This window comes from Pseudorca crassidens, chromosome 18, assembly GCF_039906515.1.
Source record: "Pseudorca crassidens isolate mPseCra1 chromosome 18, mPseCra1.hap1, whole genome shotgun sequence".
NCBI classification, from domain to species: Eukaryota; Metazoa; Chordata; class Mammalia; order Artiodactyla; family Delphinidae; genus Pseudorca; species Pseudorca crassidens.
This window is the reverse complement of record NC_090313.1, coordinates 77366650-77385971: the sequence shown is the minus strand read 5'-3', so window position 1 is coordinate 77385971 and position 19322 is coordinate 77366650. Positions and strand designations below refer to the sequence as shown.

Here is a 19322-nt window from a genome sequence, read left to right as displayed (position 1 = left end):
GGACCGGGGCACGAACCCGTGTCCCCTGCATCGGCAGGCGGACTCTCAACCACTGCGCCACCAGGAAAGCCCTAAACCACTGCTTTTTGCTACACCTTAAAAAAGAGGCTAACAAATTACTTCCTATAAAAGAATATTAACATAGATTATATTTAAGATTGCTAGTCATAATTTTTCCCCTACCAAAACCCTCCAGCTGGGCAATAATCAAATATGCACTTAGTATTTGCAGAACATGAAATTTCCGTAGAATGAACTCCTATACGCCACTATAAAAGTCTGAAGATAAGTCTGCTCAAAACATAATCTATAGCTACATACAAGTGAAAAAGAACAATGTTTAACCAGCAAGGCAAAGTAGAACCAAGTCTCAAATAACTGCACAATCAACACTACTTCATTATATCAAAGCCACAATAGCTCACTGCATTGAAAGATAATTTTAGAATTTATAAATATAATCCAAATTGGAGAGGACTGTGTTCTAAGGCATGAGTTTATAACAGAAAATGGAAATTGGAGCTAAAATTAACACGCTGGTGCAGTCAGGCAGCAAACGAGGTTTTAGGCAGTGCCACAGGAGAGATCACGGTCTCTCACAAACGTGCCATGCCTCGTCCTAGAGCCAGGGTGTCTGAAGGCTCCTGGGGGGCTGGCCCCCAGAAAGAGCACTACCAGAGTGGCCCCAAGGACGAGGGCCAGCCCAGGGGGCTGGGCAGGGAGAAGGCCGGCAGTTGTGACAGAGGGACCGCTGAGAGCGCTCTTAAAGCACACAGCAGGGCAAACAGATCCGTCTACCACCCCACCAGCCACCCACACTGAGGCCGAAAGAAGAGAAATACTACGTTTCCAGCTGATGATAAAACTGACAGTACGAGCTAAAATATATAGTTTCAAAAGGTTTGGGAAATTTTAAGAAGTCCCTATCAATGATGAGTTCCTCAAGACGGCTGACTGGTTCATCAGAGGGGACGGCCCAAGTTTCCAGGACTGTCACCTTCGGGGGACGACTTTGCACTTTCAAAGCAGGGCTCGCTGTTCACCTAATCTCTTGAATAGTCCACAGATCTGACGCAATATTCTAACACTTATATTCTTAACAGGTCACTTACTAATTGTTTTTTTATAAATCAAGTCTTAAAAAAAAAACCTAAATAAATAACATGTACTCTAAAGAGTAGAATACAAAAACGAACCTTTCAGAGAGTTTGTCAGATAGCTTCTCAAGGAACTGCATGACAGTCTCTAAAATGAAAATCCAAAAGAAAATATCTTTAACTACACAAAATAAAATGTACATGCCTGTTAAAATTATAACGCGGTGATCATAAGTCCATACACTACGACGCCTTTAAAGTGAGGCTCCTCGAAGGGAAGCTGGGTTGCTAACATATGCTAGGCATTTCTGGATGATGATAATCTTTATTAAATAAACGAATTAAACTGACATAGTAATAATCAAAGCCTTAAATGATACCCCAAAATAAAAAGTTAAGGGGAAACGAAAGAAAAGAATCCAAAGGTTCAATCTATTTCTATCTATTCATATGTTTAAGGGAAAAAAATGTCTGTCAGACATGTCTAATTTTTTTCTGAGTTTTCAAGAGATAGCCTCTGATTTGTTCATAAAAATCACTACAACTTAGAAACATCAGATTTTAAAAATCAGTGTTTTTCTGGGTAAATTTTTTTTATTTATTTTTTGCGGTAGGCGGGCCTCTCACTGTTGTGGCCTCTCCCGCCACGGAGCACAGGCTCCAGATGCGCAGGCTCAGCGGCCATGGCTCACGGGCCCAGCCGCTCTGCGGCACGTGGGATCTTCCTGGACTGGGGCACGAACCCGTGTCCCCTGCACCAGCAGGCGGACTCTCAACCACTGCGCCACCAGGGAAGCCCAATATTTTTATTTTTATATACACAGCAGAATAATCTATTTAGGATCAGTATCCAAAGAAAATACTGCAAAATTAGAACATTAAAAATTTAGGCTCTATTGGAATTTTTTTTTTTTTTTTTACTACTTAAAATACTTCAGCCATAAGTCACTATTTTGTACAAACCCACAAAGGCAATGTAGTGGAGTTACTGTTGTTTCCCATGATAGGAAATTTTTCATGTGACTTTTTGAATTTAGCACTTTTTGCCACTGTTTAACATGTACAGAGCTTTCACATGTATTTGAGAGTGGGCTGCACACTCTGTTTTTCTATTTTCCAGATGGTCTTTTCTATGTTTCAGTTTCTTGTTCAGTTTATCTCTTTTCTGAGTAAAATAAGAGGCTGGGGAAAGGACGGACCTAAACCAGGAACCCAGGGGTCTCCCCACCATCAGTGCTGAACCAGCCCATATCTCGTAACCTGAAAAACGCTGCCTCGTTTTAGACGGTGTTAAGAAAAACAACTGTTATTTAGTTTAAACTAAAGTCTTTATTTCCGGATATCAAACCAGCTAGCATAGAGAACTGTTTTCAAATATATCTCTGTGTGTGCTTTTTATTTCAAAATAACCATTGTTTACTAACTTTCACCTATTTTGCTTTCCTAGCTCTCTTACACATGAAACATCTACCTCAATTACTCTACCTGGATACCGTCATAGTATTCAATAAAAAGGAATGAGTTTGCCGGCCTCGGGCAAGCGCACGCCTCGCTGGAAGGTGACCCGGCACACACCTGTCACGTGGGGTCCACCCTAACCTGTACCCCTCCCACCTCCTGCGCCCGCTGTCGACAGCTCACTGTTCCGCACTGTCCACCTCCAGCTTCACTTCCCTCATGAAACTTTCAACAACCATCCAAGCATCTGCAAACTTCCTGCGCTCCTAAAATCCCAGGGCATTGTTTCCCATATTCTGTGCATTTGGAACTAAAAAGACACTGACCTGTATGAAGGTTTATCTATGTATACGTCCAAGCTCCCCAACCAAATGACAGGTCACACTCGACACAACTGTGTGCACAGAGTCCAGCTCCAAGACATTCCTGTGCTAACCACCTTGGGAGCCGTGGATCTGCTGGCCATCACCCTGGGTGCTCGCTACTGCGGGGCCGGTGACCTCCAGTGACCTCCAGTCACTCGAGCTGGGGCTCAGTCCCCCCCTTCCCCGGGCCCCGGCTGCCCCCAGCGTCCAGGCAAGCCGACCAGTCTCGTCCCGGCGTGTGTGTGCCCCGCTGTCCATCAGTGTTTCCACCTGCACTGACCAACTGGCACCTCATACCTAACTCAGACCCACTGCGCTCCTGCCCCGACCCCGTCAGCAGGAACTGTCTTCCCGGTGGCTCATGTCCAAGGCCTGGCTCTCCCTTCGGGTGCCACACGCCCCAAACGTGACATCTCACCACCTGCACAGCCGCCGTCGGCCTGGAGCAGCCGCGTCCCTCACTGTGGCTACGGCAAAGCACCTCCGGGTGCCCCTCCCTGTGGCGGTTCTCAGCCCCCTCGGCGGGGCCATGACCACTGAAGTCCTGGCTCAAACCCACCTCCCCCGACGACGAGCCTCGTTCAGCTGTGACCTACCCCCGCCCCGCCCCGCCCCGCAGGCTCCCCCTGTTCCTCCTCCCGGCCTCACACCTGCGCCCCCATCCGGACCCTCCGCTCACAGCCTCGTTCACCAGCCCTCGCGGACTGTGCAAGGCCGCACACCTCCTGACACGCGCAGTCCTCCCTTCCCTGTACCACTTTCTCCACAACCTGCAGGCGCCAGGAACAGACTGGACTCTTCCCTTGCTTTTCTGTTTTCCTCTGTCACCTGCACACAAGCAGGGATTCCCATCTGTTCTACTCGGATTTATCTCCAGCGCCTAGAGTAACATCTGGCACACAGCAGGCACTCAGTGCGTATCTGTCGAACCAATGAACTGAAAGAGCCGATGCAGGTGACACAGAAAAAGGGGCAGGTGGTCTCAGGCGGCCTACGGAGGAGCATGAATCGAGAGCCTGCCACTTCTTAGCAATCGACCCGACCTGCAGTTCCTCATCCGTGAAGTGGATACAACCGTCTATCTCACACGGCTACAGAGGAATGAAAGGAAACAATGGCCCAGAGTAGGCATTATATAACTACATATAGTATAGAATAATAAGACGTCATTATAAGAACGTGGTGACAACAGTGACTACAGAAAAGCACCCGAGGGGACAGAATACCTGTTTGGGAGCTAAAGTATATAACACAGATTTAAGTGTTCTATGAGTTCAGGGACGAAGGAGTCCAAGGGACGTGGAAACGTTTTAACAGGTTTCATGGAGAGGGCGGTGGGAGCCCAGCACTGACACCCTGGATAGGATTTTGACGGACAGACACGCAGGCAGCAAGCAGGCCTCGAGTGCAGGAGACGTGCCCACAGCTGACTGGCGGGAGTGAGGCCAGGCCGAGGGGACGGCGTGCACGAGAAAGAAACAAGGCAGGCTGGGTTCAAGAAAACCTCCGAGGAGCTACGGACACCGCAGGGAACACGGGAGGGACAGAGACAGCACAGAGCACCTCCCAGCGTCCCCCGACCCCGCGATCGGCATGTCTGTTCCGACGCACGGCCAGAGACCCCGGGTGTCCACGGCCATCTGCTCCCCCCACTCAGCCCGTCACCGAGTCATGCAAACCCAACCCCTACAACACACCTGGGTCTGAACAGCCCCACCATCGAGGCCACCCTACCCTGGACTCAGTGTCTAAAATGTAACTGTAATTTACTACACACCTTTGAAAGATGTGCTATATACATTTGTATCGTTTTCATTGCAAACCATTCTCCCTTAAAGATCATAAATCATAGAGAACTGAACGGAGCAAACCCAGGAGATGCCCCCCCACGCCCGCCCCAGCACCAACTTTGCGAAGCAGCCCTCTTCTCTCTGAAAGGACAGGTTTTTACATGACCCAGCCTACAATGAACCTTGACTTCTGCAGAAATATTCTCTCTGACACTAATTCTAACCAATCCGGTTAGGCTCAGCACAGAAACCAGCTGAGTTAAAATGAAAACAATTCAAATCATCATCAGTGAAATTTTAAGTATGATTTGCTCTAAACGTGTACATAAAAATACATAGGTTGGGCAGAATACATTCCAAACTATTAGCTCTATTTAAAAATTCTTCCTAATAAAGAAGCAGAAATCTCAGTAACTGGTCTCTGACTCTATGAAAAATAGAACAGCAATTTATAGCTATTTAAAATCGTAAGTTCAGCCTCATAAAAACCCTACTTTGTCCTTAAAGCTGGAGAAACAGGCTCACCTGGATTTTTAGCCATCGTTCCCTGGAGAGCTCTGTGGGAATATGTAGAATACCCCACTAACTTTGCCAGAAGATCTCTGTTGCTGAGCAACTCTTCTAAACATTTCAATTGACCAGCATTGGGATAAAGAAAAATTTTATAAGCGGCTTCTCGCACCTATGTTTAGAAAGTGAAAGGTAAAAGACATCCATACACAGTACAAAGTCCTACACCATAATAATACAGGGTACCTCCCCCACTTTGTTCTGCAGGCGAGCAACGCTTTAGAATAATGGTGTCCACAAAGGGAATACAGCTTCTGACTTCATCACTGGTATGGGAGACAAATCATACTCGACTGGGTTCTCTGCTACGGGGCAGGGTGGCACAAATTTTAGCCAACACACATGCCGTGAAGCACCTTTAACCAGGTGACGTGAAAACTCCTGCAATTAAAGTCTGAGTCCCTAGAATGGCCATCACTGCTGCTGTTCATCATACTTTGAAAATGAGGAGTCCTTTATGAAACAGGAATAATCAAACCATTTTCATCATTCAAAAGCATTCACAGAATTAATGACCCCCAGTTCAATTTTTATGCTTAGTGACACTAACGTGTTTTTAAAGGTATGACTATCTTATCACTGAATTTGGGGGTCACAACAGACGTGGCCCCGGTACGGGGACCAAACTGCATGAAGGACGGAGCACACGTACCAAGTCATCCGGCACGTCTGTACGCAGACCATCCACCAGCACGTGGTCCCCGGCCAGCTCGAAGTGTTGCCGAACGTGTTCCGGCAGGAGATGCTTCTCAATCTTGCTGGGAAAGTGGGTTCCCACGAGAAACGCGCTGCTCAGATCCAAGATTTTAACGTTCAGGTCCACCGCTCTTTTACGCTGTACGTAGGGGCAGTAATAAAAGTTATTTAAGTAATATTTCACAACTCAATAGGTGATCTATCAGCAAATCAACATATATAGCTGAATTATAATTTAATAAGATACTAAATATATTAAGTGATAAAATGAATACTGAATATAATTTGTAACATAAATGTTTAATTTTATTTATTTATTTATTTATGGCTGTGCTGGGTCTTCGTTTCTGCGCGAGGGCTTTCTCCAGTTGCAGCAAGTGGGGGCCACTCCTCATTGCAGGGCGCGGGCCTCTCACTATCGCGGCCTCTCTTGTTGCAGAGCGCAGGCTCAGCAACTGTGGCTCACGGGCCCAGCTGCTCCGCGGCATGTGGGATCTTCCCGGGCCGGGGCACGAACCCGTGTCCCCTGCATCGGCAGGCAGACTCTCAACCACTGCGCCACCAGGGGAGCCCCATAAATGTTTAGTACACAGTAATGTACTACAAATGTTAACTCTACTTTCGATAGATATTTAATATCCTGACCAAAAAGTTATCTTACGGATTTTTAGTGCTTCTAGGCTTTAAGACGTATGTAACTTCTAGCGTTCTATTCAAAGTCTGGGTTACACAACGCATCTGTGAAATTAACAACATTGGGAAGTCCAGGTCCTCCCCTGGCCCTGAAAACCTCTTAGTTAAGTGAGCCAGGGAGTAGGTGAATCTGTTTGATATGATACTTAAAAGTATTTTGAGACTAAACACATGAAGTATTTGAAGGGCAGATTAGAAAATATTCTCAGTCTTAAAAGATCAGATACAAGGGCAGGGGAAGGAAGGTATAATCAACGCGGCTCTGCGCTGAAGTGCAGCGAAGGGGCACTTCCGAAGCTCTGCTGGGCAGCCACTTGCGGGGCTACAGCAGGACAGCAGCAGAGAGGTGAGGAGGGCTGGAGTCGGGGCTGCTGGGGCAGGACCACGTCCCGCAGCCCCACGGCTGGCACCGTCAGGCCTCAGGCCGTCAGTGACAGTGACAGAAGGGGGTAGGGTTTTCTCGTCGGTCACACCCCTAGGACACCAGCTCCTGAGAAAGCCTGTACCATCAAAGGGCTGCCACAAATGCTCGGGACGAGGCCCTCAGAACTGAGGCCCACACCACGGGCCAGGCCCTCCTGGGGACACGGGGTGAATTTTCAGGCACTTGTTACAGGAAAACTAGACAGGCATCCAGACCTGGGCTCAGGACGGGCTTCAGGTGAAATCACAGGCAAGTTTCCCGGCAAGGGGGTCGATAGCTATTAACAGGTTCTAATCTACGCTAGGACCCTAACAAATGATTAGGCAGCACTAGTAGTTTTAAAAGATAACTATGTATGACGCAGATGTACCCTTGCTAAGCTGCCGGAAAAAACTTAGTGTATTTTAATAACAAAAAATTTCAATACAGACAATTCAAACTTCATAGGAAACATAAGTTTTCAGCTACTCCTGCATCTTTATCATCCAGACTCTTCTCTTTGCCCGTTTTCTTTCTGATATGTCCATCTGTCACCCCCTAGTGGTGACCAGTGGAATAACAAAAAGGAAAGACATCTGGAAATCATACTATAGTTCCAAAAACTTTCCTCAAAGCTTTTACTATTTAAAAAAAAAGTGATAAAATTAGTTATTTCAAGGAGTTCATCACCTGTTACAATCCCTGGAAAAATAAAAACGGTTTATTTCCCAACTTCACCAACAGTCTGCTAAGCATATCATTTCATCATTTGGACATAATTAAACATGCGGTACTCGGAGCTCTAAGAATGCTATGAAATTGTTGCATTTATTTAATGACTGCTGAAGAACACACTTCCTTTAATTTCTAATTGTATTCATGAGACCCTAAAATGTAAGTAAGGAATGACCTGGAAAGAATACAGGAAGAACGTAGGCCTTTACGGTTTGTAGGTTGTTAGTGGCTTCACTTCAAGCTCTCTTAAAGTGTGCTGTCTCCCTTGCCCCCTGTCCTAGTGGAGCACCTCTGACAACAGACACTGAAGTGACAACACGGAGTTCAGCAGGTGTACGTTACTGCGTCTTCAATGTGGGTGGGCTTGCAGGGAGTTACCTGCTAGGAGGGGCAGCTGTCCTATTAAGAACACACGTTAGATAAAAGCAGCAAAGTCAGTGCTGGTGAAGCTGACCTTGACCTGACATGCTACTTTTTAATAAAGTTTCAAAAACATCTTTCATGAAGATTCTACAAAATAATAAAACTATTCTCCCAGATTCTCTAATAGCAAACTTCCTCCTCAAAGTATCGAATCTGATTAGTGTTGGTGAGCATCATTATGATTCTCACACATTATTTTATTGAGCCTAAAACTCCTGTGCGTGAAAAAAGAGAAACCACACTCCCTGTCCTTGAGATGCCTGTGATTCAGATAAGCGACGCAGTAGTAACAACCTAAAGGTAAATGCCATGTGTGCGGAGTAAGTAAAATATGGGTTCGGATGAATACAAAATTCCACCTGGGGGGTTGAGAACACCTTTGCAGACACCATGGCCTGAAGATGAAGTTTAATGGGGATTTCAGACAGGCAAACCCAGAGGGGACAGAGGACCAGAGCAGGGAGGGCAGTGCCATGAGTAACACGGGGGTAGGGGCAGGGAGAGCTGGGGAGTCTACGTATTAATCACCATTTATACTCCTTCAATAGGCAACGGGAAGGCACTGGAAGGTTCTGGGTGGGAGAGTAACAACTGAATCAGCGCTTTAAGGAAAGTACTCCAATGGTCAGAGACAGTTTAGACTGACTGCCAGAAGGCCTGCAGGCAGGGCAGCTGGGCAGGCCCTGGAGTAGGCCTGGCTTATGTAATAGCCTCCTCCACCTACAAGCTCTGTGACCTTGGGGAAATCACATGACCTCTAGGTGCCTCAGCGTCTTCACCCATGAAACAGGAATAGTAGTAGTACCAACCTCAAAGCTGTTATGAAGATCTGATGAGAAATATGCGATTTAAAGAGCAAATGCTTAATCACTGTTACTTATAATGGGTGTAGGAAGACAATGGCTTTTAGGATGGCCCAGGTATTTGGCAATAAGGATCAAGGTGAGGTGTTTTGGGGATGCAGACAGAGGCAAGTGAAGCCCTACAGAAACAATCCAAGGACTTGGTCACTGAGATATGAAAGCACTGAGAATGGAAAAAAAATGCAAACTGACTCCAAAACTGGATTTGGGTGACTCAGAGAATGGTGCCATTATTGGTACAGAGAAGTGTTAATAACAAACTGGTCTGGAAAGGGGCAAATGTGTCCATTTCAGGCAATCTGAGTTTGCAGTAGAGCCTATCAGCCTTGGGGACTGCTGGGTTAGGCCAGGAGTCACATGTGGAGCCCTTAAGGCCACACAAGTACACAGACATGTGAGCGGCCTCACAATTACTCACACTCAGCACCAACCAAAATGACAGCATCTATGCACGTGACACGTATTCTCAATATCCTGCCCTCTACTTTCCAAGACACTTTGATAAACCAATCTCTGTTAATAGGTAAGTGGCTTTATCGTATATTTACCAGGAGAAACATATTTATCTAAAAAAGAAAGAGGCACCGTAACAGTCTAGGCTGCAGGCAGGCAGGGTGAGACACTGCAGCAGGCAGCTCTTTGGGTGCTGGCTGGACCATCCCATTCTCCCAGCCCCGAGCTTAACACTGAAGTGAATAAGCACTCATTGGGATGTCATGTTCTAGAAAAGCAGCAGCCAGGGTGAGACATCCTGAGGACAAAGGATGGGAACTTGAACAGATCGCTTTGCCTTGTTCCCACACATGTAAAATGAGGGGTCTGGACAAAGAAGGCCCCTCCCATCCCAGTTTCAACACGGTATAACCCATGCTTACTTTCAGAATGAAACTATGGGGGGGTCTGTCCAAGACAGGTATTACATCAACAAACACACCTGCCCTGGGTCTCAACAATACTTCCTGTACTTCTGCAACCAGACCCTAATCTTCAACAGCGCCAGCTTTCCTACTCACTAGCTGGCCTTCCTGATACGGCCCATCTCATCCCACTTCCACGACACCTAAAACGCCCTGCCTCAAGCCATTTCTTAACTCTGAATTATCCTGGGTGACAGGCGAACTTCCAGAGAGCACTATGTTCAAATACAACTTACAGGAGAATTTTATAACATAACTGACCTAGGTGTCTTTATAATATGGAAATTCAAGCAACATACAAGAACCACATCAACAATATACCAACTAGATACCAGTAAAACAAGAGGAGCCAAAAAACAAGGTTACCTTTTCTCTGTCCAGATGGATTCCACTGATTTCAAAATCAAACATGAACAGTTCGGCCACTCGCCTGTAAATAAAATAGGTGGCAGGTTAGAACAGGTAATGATAATTATGAACAAAAATCAGTGTTCTGCAAAATAAATCCATCTTTTTCAACCTTACTGCCCAAAAGCCGGATGTTTCAACACACACACACACACACACACACACACACACACAATTTGTGTGCTTGAAACCAGGAGCTTAACATCTTAGAAGTCAGGCAAAACAGCTGGCTGACTGACTGGGTTGTAAGCCTTCCTATGGATGATTTGGTATCAGATACACCGTGCTAACTATACAACAAGTCTTAAACTGACAATGAATGACAATTACTCCAACAAGGCCAAATTTTCTGCTTTTTTCTAGAAAGGAAAAAATGTACATCTTTTCAACTGTCTTTCCTTCAAGAATATCTGCTGCAAACTATACACAACGCACCAAATTAAGTCCTTGTGGGACATACACATGCTGCCTGAACTCTGCATGAAGGTGTGCATGCATAACTGTAACACATCTCCTACTCAGCATGTGTACTGAACAGAACGATACTCTGCTCACCCATAAGGCGTGGCCCAGACGGGGATAAGTACTTTTTGAATGAATGAACACAAGGTAAAAGAAATAATAAGTTTCCTAACAGGAGTACAAATAAAGTGCTTAGGGAGTTCAAAGACCATCAGTAATACCCTTCAACAGGTCAGCAGTATCTGAAACATCACCTTTTTCTCCTGCTGTCAAAAAGCCGACTCTTCATCAGCTTCAAGCCACCATCCTCTTCCCCTTGGGCTAAGTTTGCTTAGACTTAGGAGGGAAGATGGCTATTTCAAGAATGCGTATCACTGTGCTTTGTAGAAATCCAGTTTTTAATGATCGTAAAGTGCATCTGCAAACTTCACAATAGGCCCTAATTTTCCTAACCTTTCCTTAATGTAACAATTTCATCCTAATGTCAAGTATTAGCAGTAATAAAAAAGCAACAGCAGAACATAAAGTATCCTGGATAACATCTAAAGCAAGGGGCAACTTTTCAGTAATTTTCTCCTGTAATATTTTATACTTACAAGTTCATCTTTCCCTTTTTATTTTTTTTTAATTAATTAATTTATTTTTGGCCACATTGGGTCTTTGCTGCTGCATGCAGGCTTTCTCTAGTTGCGGCGAACAGGGGGCTACTCATCGTTGAAGTGCGTGGACTTCTCATTGCAGTGGCTTCTCTTGTTGCGGAGCACAGGCTCTAGGTGTGTGGGCTCAGTACTTGTGGCTCGCAGACTCAGTAGTTGTGGCACACGGGCTTGGTTGCTCCATTGCATGTGGGATCTTCCCGGACCAGGGATCGAACTTGTGTCCCCTGCGTTGGCAGGTGGATTCTTAACCACTGCACCACCAGTCAAGTCCCCATCTTTCCCTTTTTAGTTATAAGCTAATTTAAGATGATTTACTTTCCCATTAGGGACCAGGGGAATCAAAATACTGAACTCGTGGGCTTTCCTGGTGGCGCAGTGGTTATGAATCCGCCTGCCAACGCAGGGGACACGGGTTCGAGCCCTGGTCCAGGAAGATCCCACACGCCGCAGAGCAACTAAGCCCATGCGCCACAACTGAGCCTGTGCTCTAGAGCCCGCAAGCCACAACTACTGAGCCCGTGTGCCACAACTACTGAGCCTGCACTCTAGAGCCCACGCACCACAACTACTGAGCCCGTGTGCCATAACTACTGAAGCCCACGTGCCTAGAGCCCGTGCTCTGCAACAAGAGAAGCACCCGCAATAAGAAGCCCGTGCACCACAACGAAGAGTAGCCCCCGCTCGCTGCAACTAGAGAAAAGCCCGCGCCCAGCAACAAAGACCCAACACAGCCAGAAATAAATAAAAAATAAATATTTATAAAAATAAAAATCCTGTTGGCATCTTAGTAACATCTAGAAATGTGGTACATGTCCAATTAGCACAACTCCTTTGTACCTCGAATGCTCTGCCAGTCTACTTCCATTTCTGTACATTAAACATGGGAAAGCGATCTGCAGTAAAGTCAGATCATGGACAACCTGTCGTTACTCAAAGTCAGCAGCAGCTCAGTACAAATCCAGCACAATTAGCAGGCATTCACCTTTTACTCATTTTGCTAACGAAGGTAATAATGCTCATACCTAAAATTATAATAAAGACCCACTGCTGTGATTGTACAGCCAGCTTTACCCATATCCTGAGCATCAGGATCAATGAACTGAAACAGGACCACAGGTAACCGCTTACAGGCAGACAGGCGAAGACAACCCCTCCCTGCTTCTCACACGGCATGGTCACTCGTACACAAGTTCAACATGAGACACCACCGCTGACTGACCCCTGCGGGCTGGGCTTCACTTGGGGTCACAGGCCACGTACGGAGACAGACAACAGAGGAGGAAGCAGACGGGGCCAAGTAAGCATCCCATAAAGAAAAAGGAGATAAACGAGTGCAAAAGGCAGGAAAAGACATTCGTCTCTGTGCCATGACACAAATAACATATAGGCGGGTTAACGACAAACTCTACCACGTCTTATAAATAAATAAATCTGAGCAAAGAAATATAACATCCACAGTCCTGTATCAAGTATATTTGTGTACTGAGTCAGAATTAGGTCTTTCCAATTCAGAATCATAAACGGTATGAACCAAAGCCAACCATTTCAAGGATCTTGACCTCCACCAGTAAACAAAAGCACTCTGCTTTCAGCTCCCGCTGTAGCAATGACAGAACTTTAGGAATGCAGCTGAATGGAACCGTCAACTGCTCACAGGAATCCATTCCCTGGAGAGGGCCCTGCCGCAGGCCGCGGCTGTGGGGTGCTAAGATGCAGCAGTGAACAAATCAGACCAGGCCCTGCCCTCGAGGAGCTTCCCGTCCAGCGGGTGGGAAAGCGGAGCCGACAAACGGGCAGAGGAGAGAAGGCTGGGAGCCTGAGGACTGAGAGAAGCGGAGCTGGGCGGGAGGCCGACGTGAGACAGGCACAGAGCTCTCGGAGGAGACACCGTCTGAGTGGCGTCCAAGGAGGGTGCGGGACTCGTCGCGTGGGGAGAAACTGTCCGGACAGAGGGGCCGTGAGCGCAGGGACACTGAGGGAACGGCTTTCAAGCTCAGCTCCACAGTCACAACCGCGATGAACGCAAAGGAAGCAGTACCTGGTTTCTGGATCAAGGGAATCCACAAGTTTTTTATCAGCTAATAATTTTTGCAGACTTTGATATAATTCCACATTTGTGTTCAACCTAGAAAAATTACAAATAAAAAAATTAAATGATTTTCTAGTAACTTCTTTTTTTGCTTTACGTGAAGAGAATGGTGTCAAGTTCCAGCATCCACATGGCCAGAGGCCAAAGGTTTGGGGAATTGTTTTGTTTCTTCCTTTGGACCAGGAATGGCATAACCGCAGTTAGTGAGGGACGGGAAGTGTGTTAGTACTCACTGTCCCGGAAAGCAAAAGCACAGACTTAAAGCCACAGTCCACAGCTGGGGACAGAAGAGCAGCCAGGACGTGACCCCGCTTCCATCGAGAACCAGCCGCGGCAGCAACATGCCAAGGACCACTGGTTTCTCTAACAGGAGAGGAGCGGGGATGGGAGGGGAGGAACGACCTGCAGTCCTGACTGGGCGCCGGGCCTGGGCTGCCCTGGCTCACCCGCGGGAGTGGCAGGTCCACACCGGGGACAGCTCGAGGGCACCGGCTTCGGAGCCGCACCCTGCAGCCACACGGGCCCCGGCTACCGTGCCCTTGGTCCGAAAGGGTTAGACCCTTAGTGGCCCCCAGGGTTCAACGAGACGCTGGGCACGGCCCCCACTCCCAGAGGAGGCGGCTACTGTCCGCAGCTGCATTCGGGCCCAGCCCACCCAGCACTGCCCGCCTGCCCGCCCGCGGCACCACCGACAGCTCCTGAGTCCCTCTCCCGAGAGCACAGTGCGGGCCAGAGCTCCTGCCTCAGGGAAGGGCAAGGGCTGAGCGCCGCCTGCCAGGTCCACTCAGGGGCTCGTGGGCGGTCAGGTTCCCCGGGCAGCTCACACACAATCAAACCCCTGCAGATTCATACGAACCGAGGGGCCTCTGTCACCACGGTGCTCACGGGCCACCCTGAACCTGAGGGACCAAGGCAGCCCCGCCGGCCAAGAAGCGCTCAGCAGGGGGGCAGGCTCGGCCTCAGCCCCAGGAACCGGGAGAAGGTCAGCAAGGACCGCCGCCTCCTCTGGCTGCTCGGCCCCCGGCCGCTCACATCCAAGGGCAGCCGTTCCGAGATGGCCGGCCGGACCCACGTCCGAGGTTTGAGCAGATCTCCCATATCGTGTCCTACATTGTAGGACTCTGAGATAAAGCCTGTATTTTAGTCTATATTTGGCATTAATTCTAAACAAACACATCCAGTTTTATCCTTGCTTTTCCACCACTGGAAAGTCAGTCGATTCTACTCGGGCACCGGAAGGCTTCCTATTCAAAGCTTCCCTGGGCAGTTAGGGTGCAGCTCAGGCTACGGGAGAGAAGGAGCCAGCGCTCAGGAGGGCGGAGGGCAAGGCTCTGGGTTCTGTCCAGTGACAACGGCCAGGTCCCTCGCGGCACCCACGCCCCCCAGGGGGGCAGGGCCTGGTCCCAGCAAAGGACTGAGCTGTGCTCCATGGCGAAGGGGGGACCGCGGGCCGAGCCTCCGACACTACCTCTCTACCAACCGAGGCGCCCGCTGTCCTCCTGCAGAACCAGCAGCCCAGGTCCACCGACGCAGCACGCAGGCCCCGGGCAGGGGCCCGGCGCTCTAGCTCACCTCCCCAGCAGCCCTCGGCTCCAGTGCCTTCAGCACACCGGGGTCTGGAGTTTGCAGGGACCAGCTTACCCGTTCAAGGAGCCAAATTTCACACGCACCATCCCCAAAGGGCAAACGCTGCCAGGGGCACCGGCCAGCAGCCTTACGCCCCACGCGAGCCCCGGGGGATGGAGGGGCCTCCGCTGGGCTGGGAGGCACAGGTCCCGAGGTCTTTCCAGCCGGGGGGCCGGGCGCCCGCACTGGCTGACCCCCCGTCCTGGTGGGCGCCCTGCCCCCTCCCCGTTACTCTGACCAGTATTCTTACATTTACTCCGAATCCCTTTCAAGTGACAGACTTCACCCCAGACTTCACCCCAGCCTGCGCCTGCCACAGCTCCCAGACTGCCTTTACGATGGGCCCAGAGGCCCCAAATCCCAGCCCCGAGGGGACCGCAAGGCCACCGGGCAGAGGTGACCACGCTGACCTCTCGCTCTGCGGCCACAGCTCCAGGGCGACAGCAATTCCACCGCACGGCCATGTGCCAGCTCGCGCTGCCCGCCCCTGAGATGCTGATGATCCCTTCAACGAGGAGAACGAGGACCCCGGGTGTCCGCCGCGTGCCCCCCAGCACCACAAGCACTTTGCGTTTACCGTCTCGTCCTCCTCCCAGCAGCCCTGAGACACAGATCACTCCACCACCCCCCTGACCAGTGAGGAAACCGAGGGACAGCAGACAGGGAGGCGGCCCAGAGTCAGGCTGCGGGCTCCCCCCACCCGCCCGCCCCGGGCAGCCCTGTGGCTCACGCCCCAACCCCACGCCCCATCCCCGCCGGCGGGGCACAGACCCGGGGCCCCGCGGCCCAGCACGGTCCGGGAGGAGGGGCAGACGTACGTCTCCACCATGGCACCAATGCTCCGACAGGCTTCCTCCGCGGCCTCTCTGAACGCTGCCTCGGGGTGAGCGATTTTCACAAAATCGGCCTAATGGAGGGGAGACAAAAGCAAAAGGGCGTTTGACGGGAAGCTTGCTTCCAGGGTCTGAGGGCGAAAATGAAAACGTGAACTTTAAAATTTGCCTTGACCAGGAATTTCCATTACTGGAACTTTCCTAAGCCGGCGGGAGGGGCAGCTTCTTCCTGAACATTCATTAATTCTGTTATTCCCGGGAACCAAGTCCATTTCATTTCCTAATACATTCCAAAATACTCTTACTGACTTTTAGAGAAGTCTCCCTCCTGCAAATGTAAAAACCAAGTGAATTCTTCCTACTTCTATCATTCAAAAGAGAAGACTCTCGCTTCAAATGATCCGGAGCTTTCTCCCTAAGTGTTCCCACCTGGCTCCATGGAATACTGCCTGAGGCGCTTCTAGTTAACACTCACACCTGGTGTCCTTTCCAGGCTGAGTTAAGTGCATCCCAGCCGTTGTGCAGAGAACAAAGGCTGCCTCTGAGTAAACAGGACTCCCCAGCTGTAGCCTACCTGGCGCAGGACTAGAGCTGCTGTACTGACCTTAGAATTTAACTAAGCCAGAATCCCTTTTTAAATTTTTTAATGAAATCTCATAAAACTAGATTTTAGTTTTCATGTTAACTGCAGTACACTGCAAAACAGAAATGCAGGGAAACTACAAAAAACTGCGTATTTTCTTCATTCTCATGAAGACAACATATACGGCTAAAATGTGAAATAAAATCACCACAAAGTAAAATGCCCTAATTTTATTATCAAATAATTTTTTATGTAGAAACATATAAATCCATAGTTTGATACGACATTTGACGTAACAGTAGGATAACATCTGCACTAAGGCACCTGAAAAGTGAGCTGTGTAAACTTTAAAAGATGCTGTATAAGTTACTCATCTGCATGCTGCACAATTTACAATCAATATTGAAATTCAAAACACCAGCATACGTTTTAAAACTCGTTTGTGATAGTGGTGAGGAAAATAATACAGTTCCACGGGGACTGTGTTAAGAAAGAAAAAGAAAACAAAATGACCAGTTTATAAAACTCATGCCTTACATGGTATTGATCTCACTAGCCGGTAAAATCTTAAAAATTCAAAAAAGGAAGAAGATTCTTTGAGCTTTTTGACCCAAATATTTACATGTATAAATCACATCCTAGTCTTTTTGAATGAGACATTATCAAACTTCATAAATATAAAAAACTTCAAAAATAGGGCAAGCTATGGGGCAGAGAAGTTAAAATCTTTTAGTGAAGAGCAGAAGTAGAAATGTGGAAAAAATGCTAGAACACTGGTTAATTAAGACAGAGGCTAAGACAACAAACACCCAGTAAGTTCTGGGATTTCTGACCGCAAAAGCCAATACTCGATTACAAATAAGTGAAATTTGCTGACCCGCGCTTTCCTTTCAGATTTCAGCGGCACCCGTTAAGCACAGACGGTTCGAAACCTCTTTTCTGACAGTACGTCTCCCACGTCCCTCAACAAGATGAGCCCTCGCTGAGCACATCCTGGAGGGACAGAACCTGAACCCAGAAGAAGCAAGAGCTGACTACAGAGCCCGCGGCACAGCTCACTTCCCCTCAGGAAAGCCCTTCAGGGTGGATACTCTGACCATCTCTTTACAACCGGGAAACTTGCAGCGGTGGGTCTAGGACAGCGGAGGTGCTACTGGCTCAGCGCAGATGCTGAGAGCAAGGAGGCTCTCGAAGAAGGAAACCACAGACGGGGAGCTGCCACCCTGGTGAAGAAAGTCAGCCTCAAACAGTAAATATGATTCCACCTACCTGATACTTAAGAAAAGACAAACTACGGGGATGGAGAACAGATCAGAGGTTGCCCAAGGTGAGAGGCAAGGTGGTGCGACGCACAGGGCGCGTTCTGGGGGTGATGGAAGTTACGCAGCCTGACCGTGGGGCGGCCACATGCACAGAGAGTCCACGTTCACAGACCTGCACCATCCCTTAGAAGAAGTAGATTTTACTGCGTAATAATTTTGAAAATGAACACTTTCTCACAAGATGGGGAGGTGACCTTCCTGCCACTCCACGTAAGGTTCCATTCGGCCCGGGAGGCAGCAGCCCTGGAAGCGTGGAGAGCGAGGCCTCTGCGGCCAGACTGCCTGGACACGAAGCCCAGCTCCACCACTCATGGGCCGGGGAACTTAACCTCTTAGTGCCTTTCTTTCCTCGTCAACAGGTGGAGACGTGCCCAGAAGGCTGCATCAGTCAATCCAGGTGAAGCTCTTAGCTGGGTCCAGTGCCAACAAGAGCTACAAAACAGCCAACACCAGAACATAAGCCCCACGAGGTCGGACCACACTCCCAGTGCCCGGCCAGGGTGGGGCTGCGCGTAGAATGAACGTGAAGAAAGAGCTGTACAGACAGGAGCAGGCGTGACCACGACTGGGGACTTGCGCGCCACTACGATGTCGCGGCCACCCCGGGCTGAGAGGGAAGCCTGCTTCCACCTCGGCCGTGGGCGTCTCAGCTGGAGGAGGGACCTGAGGGCACGTCTATCTCAACTTCAAAACATGGGGGAAAGACGCCTTTGATACAAGCAGTTTGATGTCAAAACCTTATTTTTGATCAGAAAAGACATTCCTGAAAAGGCTTATAAAAACTAGTTTTCTTCTGAGATTAATTTTATTGTAAAGGTACAGATAAATGTTCTACGTGAATTTTGGTAGACATTTTTATAAATGAAGAACCTCTGTAACATGAAGAATCTTTGCCATGTGCGTAATCATTCTTCCATTACATATTACATATCTATTTTATTAAATATACACATTAAAGTACGAGTACTAAATCTGACCTTTCCTATACATTCTTCCCATTCAACAGCACACTTCACTATAACAGATTACACCCAAGAGCTCTCAAACAGTTCAGACATTCCTAACTTTACAGTCCAGTACTGAACCTAATACACTGAGCTTAACTTGCAAAAGTGAGAAGTGGTCTGCGGCCCATGCCCGGCGTCTTACCAAGTCGGCCACCCTGCACAAGGAGTCCGAGAGCTCGTCAAAGATGAGCACGGTCTGGGGCCCAGGAGGCGCAGAGCACACGCGGCGCACCAGCTGCTCCGTTTTCCTCAAGGCCTTCTCCTGGGCGACACGGAATCCTTCAGGGGCGCTGAGCTCAGGAACTCCAAACAGGCCCTGAAAC

The 19322-nt window shown here is 48.6% G+C and overlaps 1 protein-coding gene across 1 annotated transcript in view; it reads right to left on the bottom strand.

Annotated features, from left to right (window-relative positions):
- Positions 1-19322, bottom strand: part of MIPEP (mitochondrial intermediate peptidase) — a 135012-nt gene that overhangs the window by 112603 nt on the left and 3087 nt on the right. The window contains exons 2-8 of the mRNA XM_067713715.1: positions 19142-19315; positions 16073-16161; positions 13578-13664; positions 10377-10440; positions 5933-6115; positions 5236-5392; positions 1197-1245 (exon numbers count right to left, since the gene is read on the bottom strand). Of these exons, the coding sequence (XP_067569816.1) occupies positions 1197-1245; positions 5236-5392; positions 5933-6115; positions 10377-10440; positions 13578-13664; positions 16073-16161; positions 19142-19315 (803 nt within the window). The remainder of the gene's footprint in view (positions 1-1196; positions 1246-5235; positions 5393-5932; positions 6116-10376; positions 10441-13577; positions 13665-16072; positions 16162-19141; positions 19316-19322) is intronic.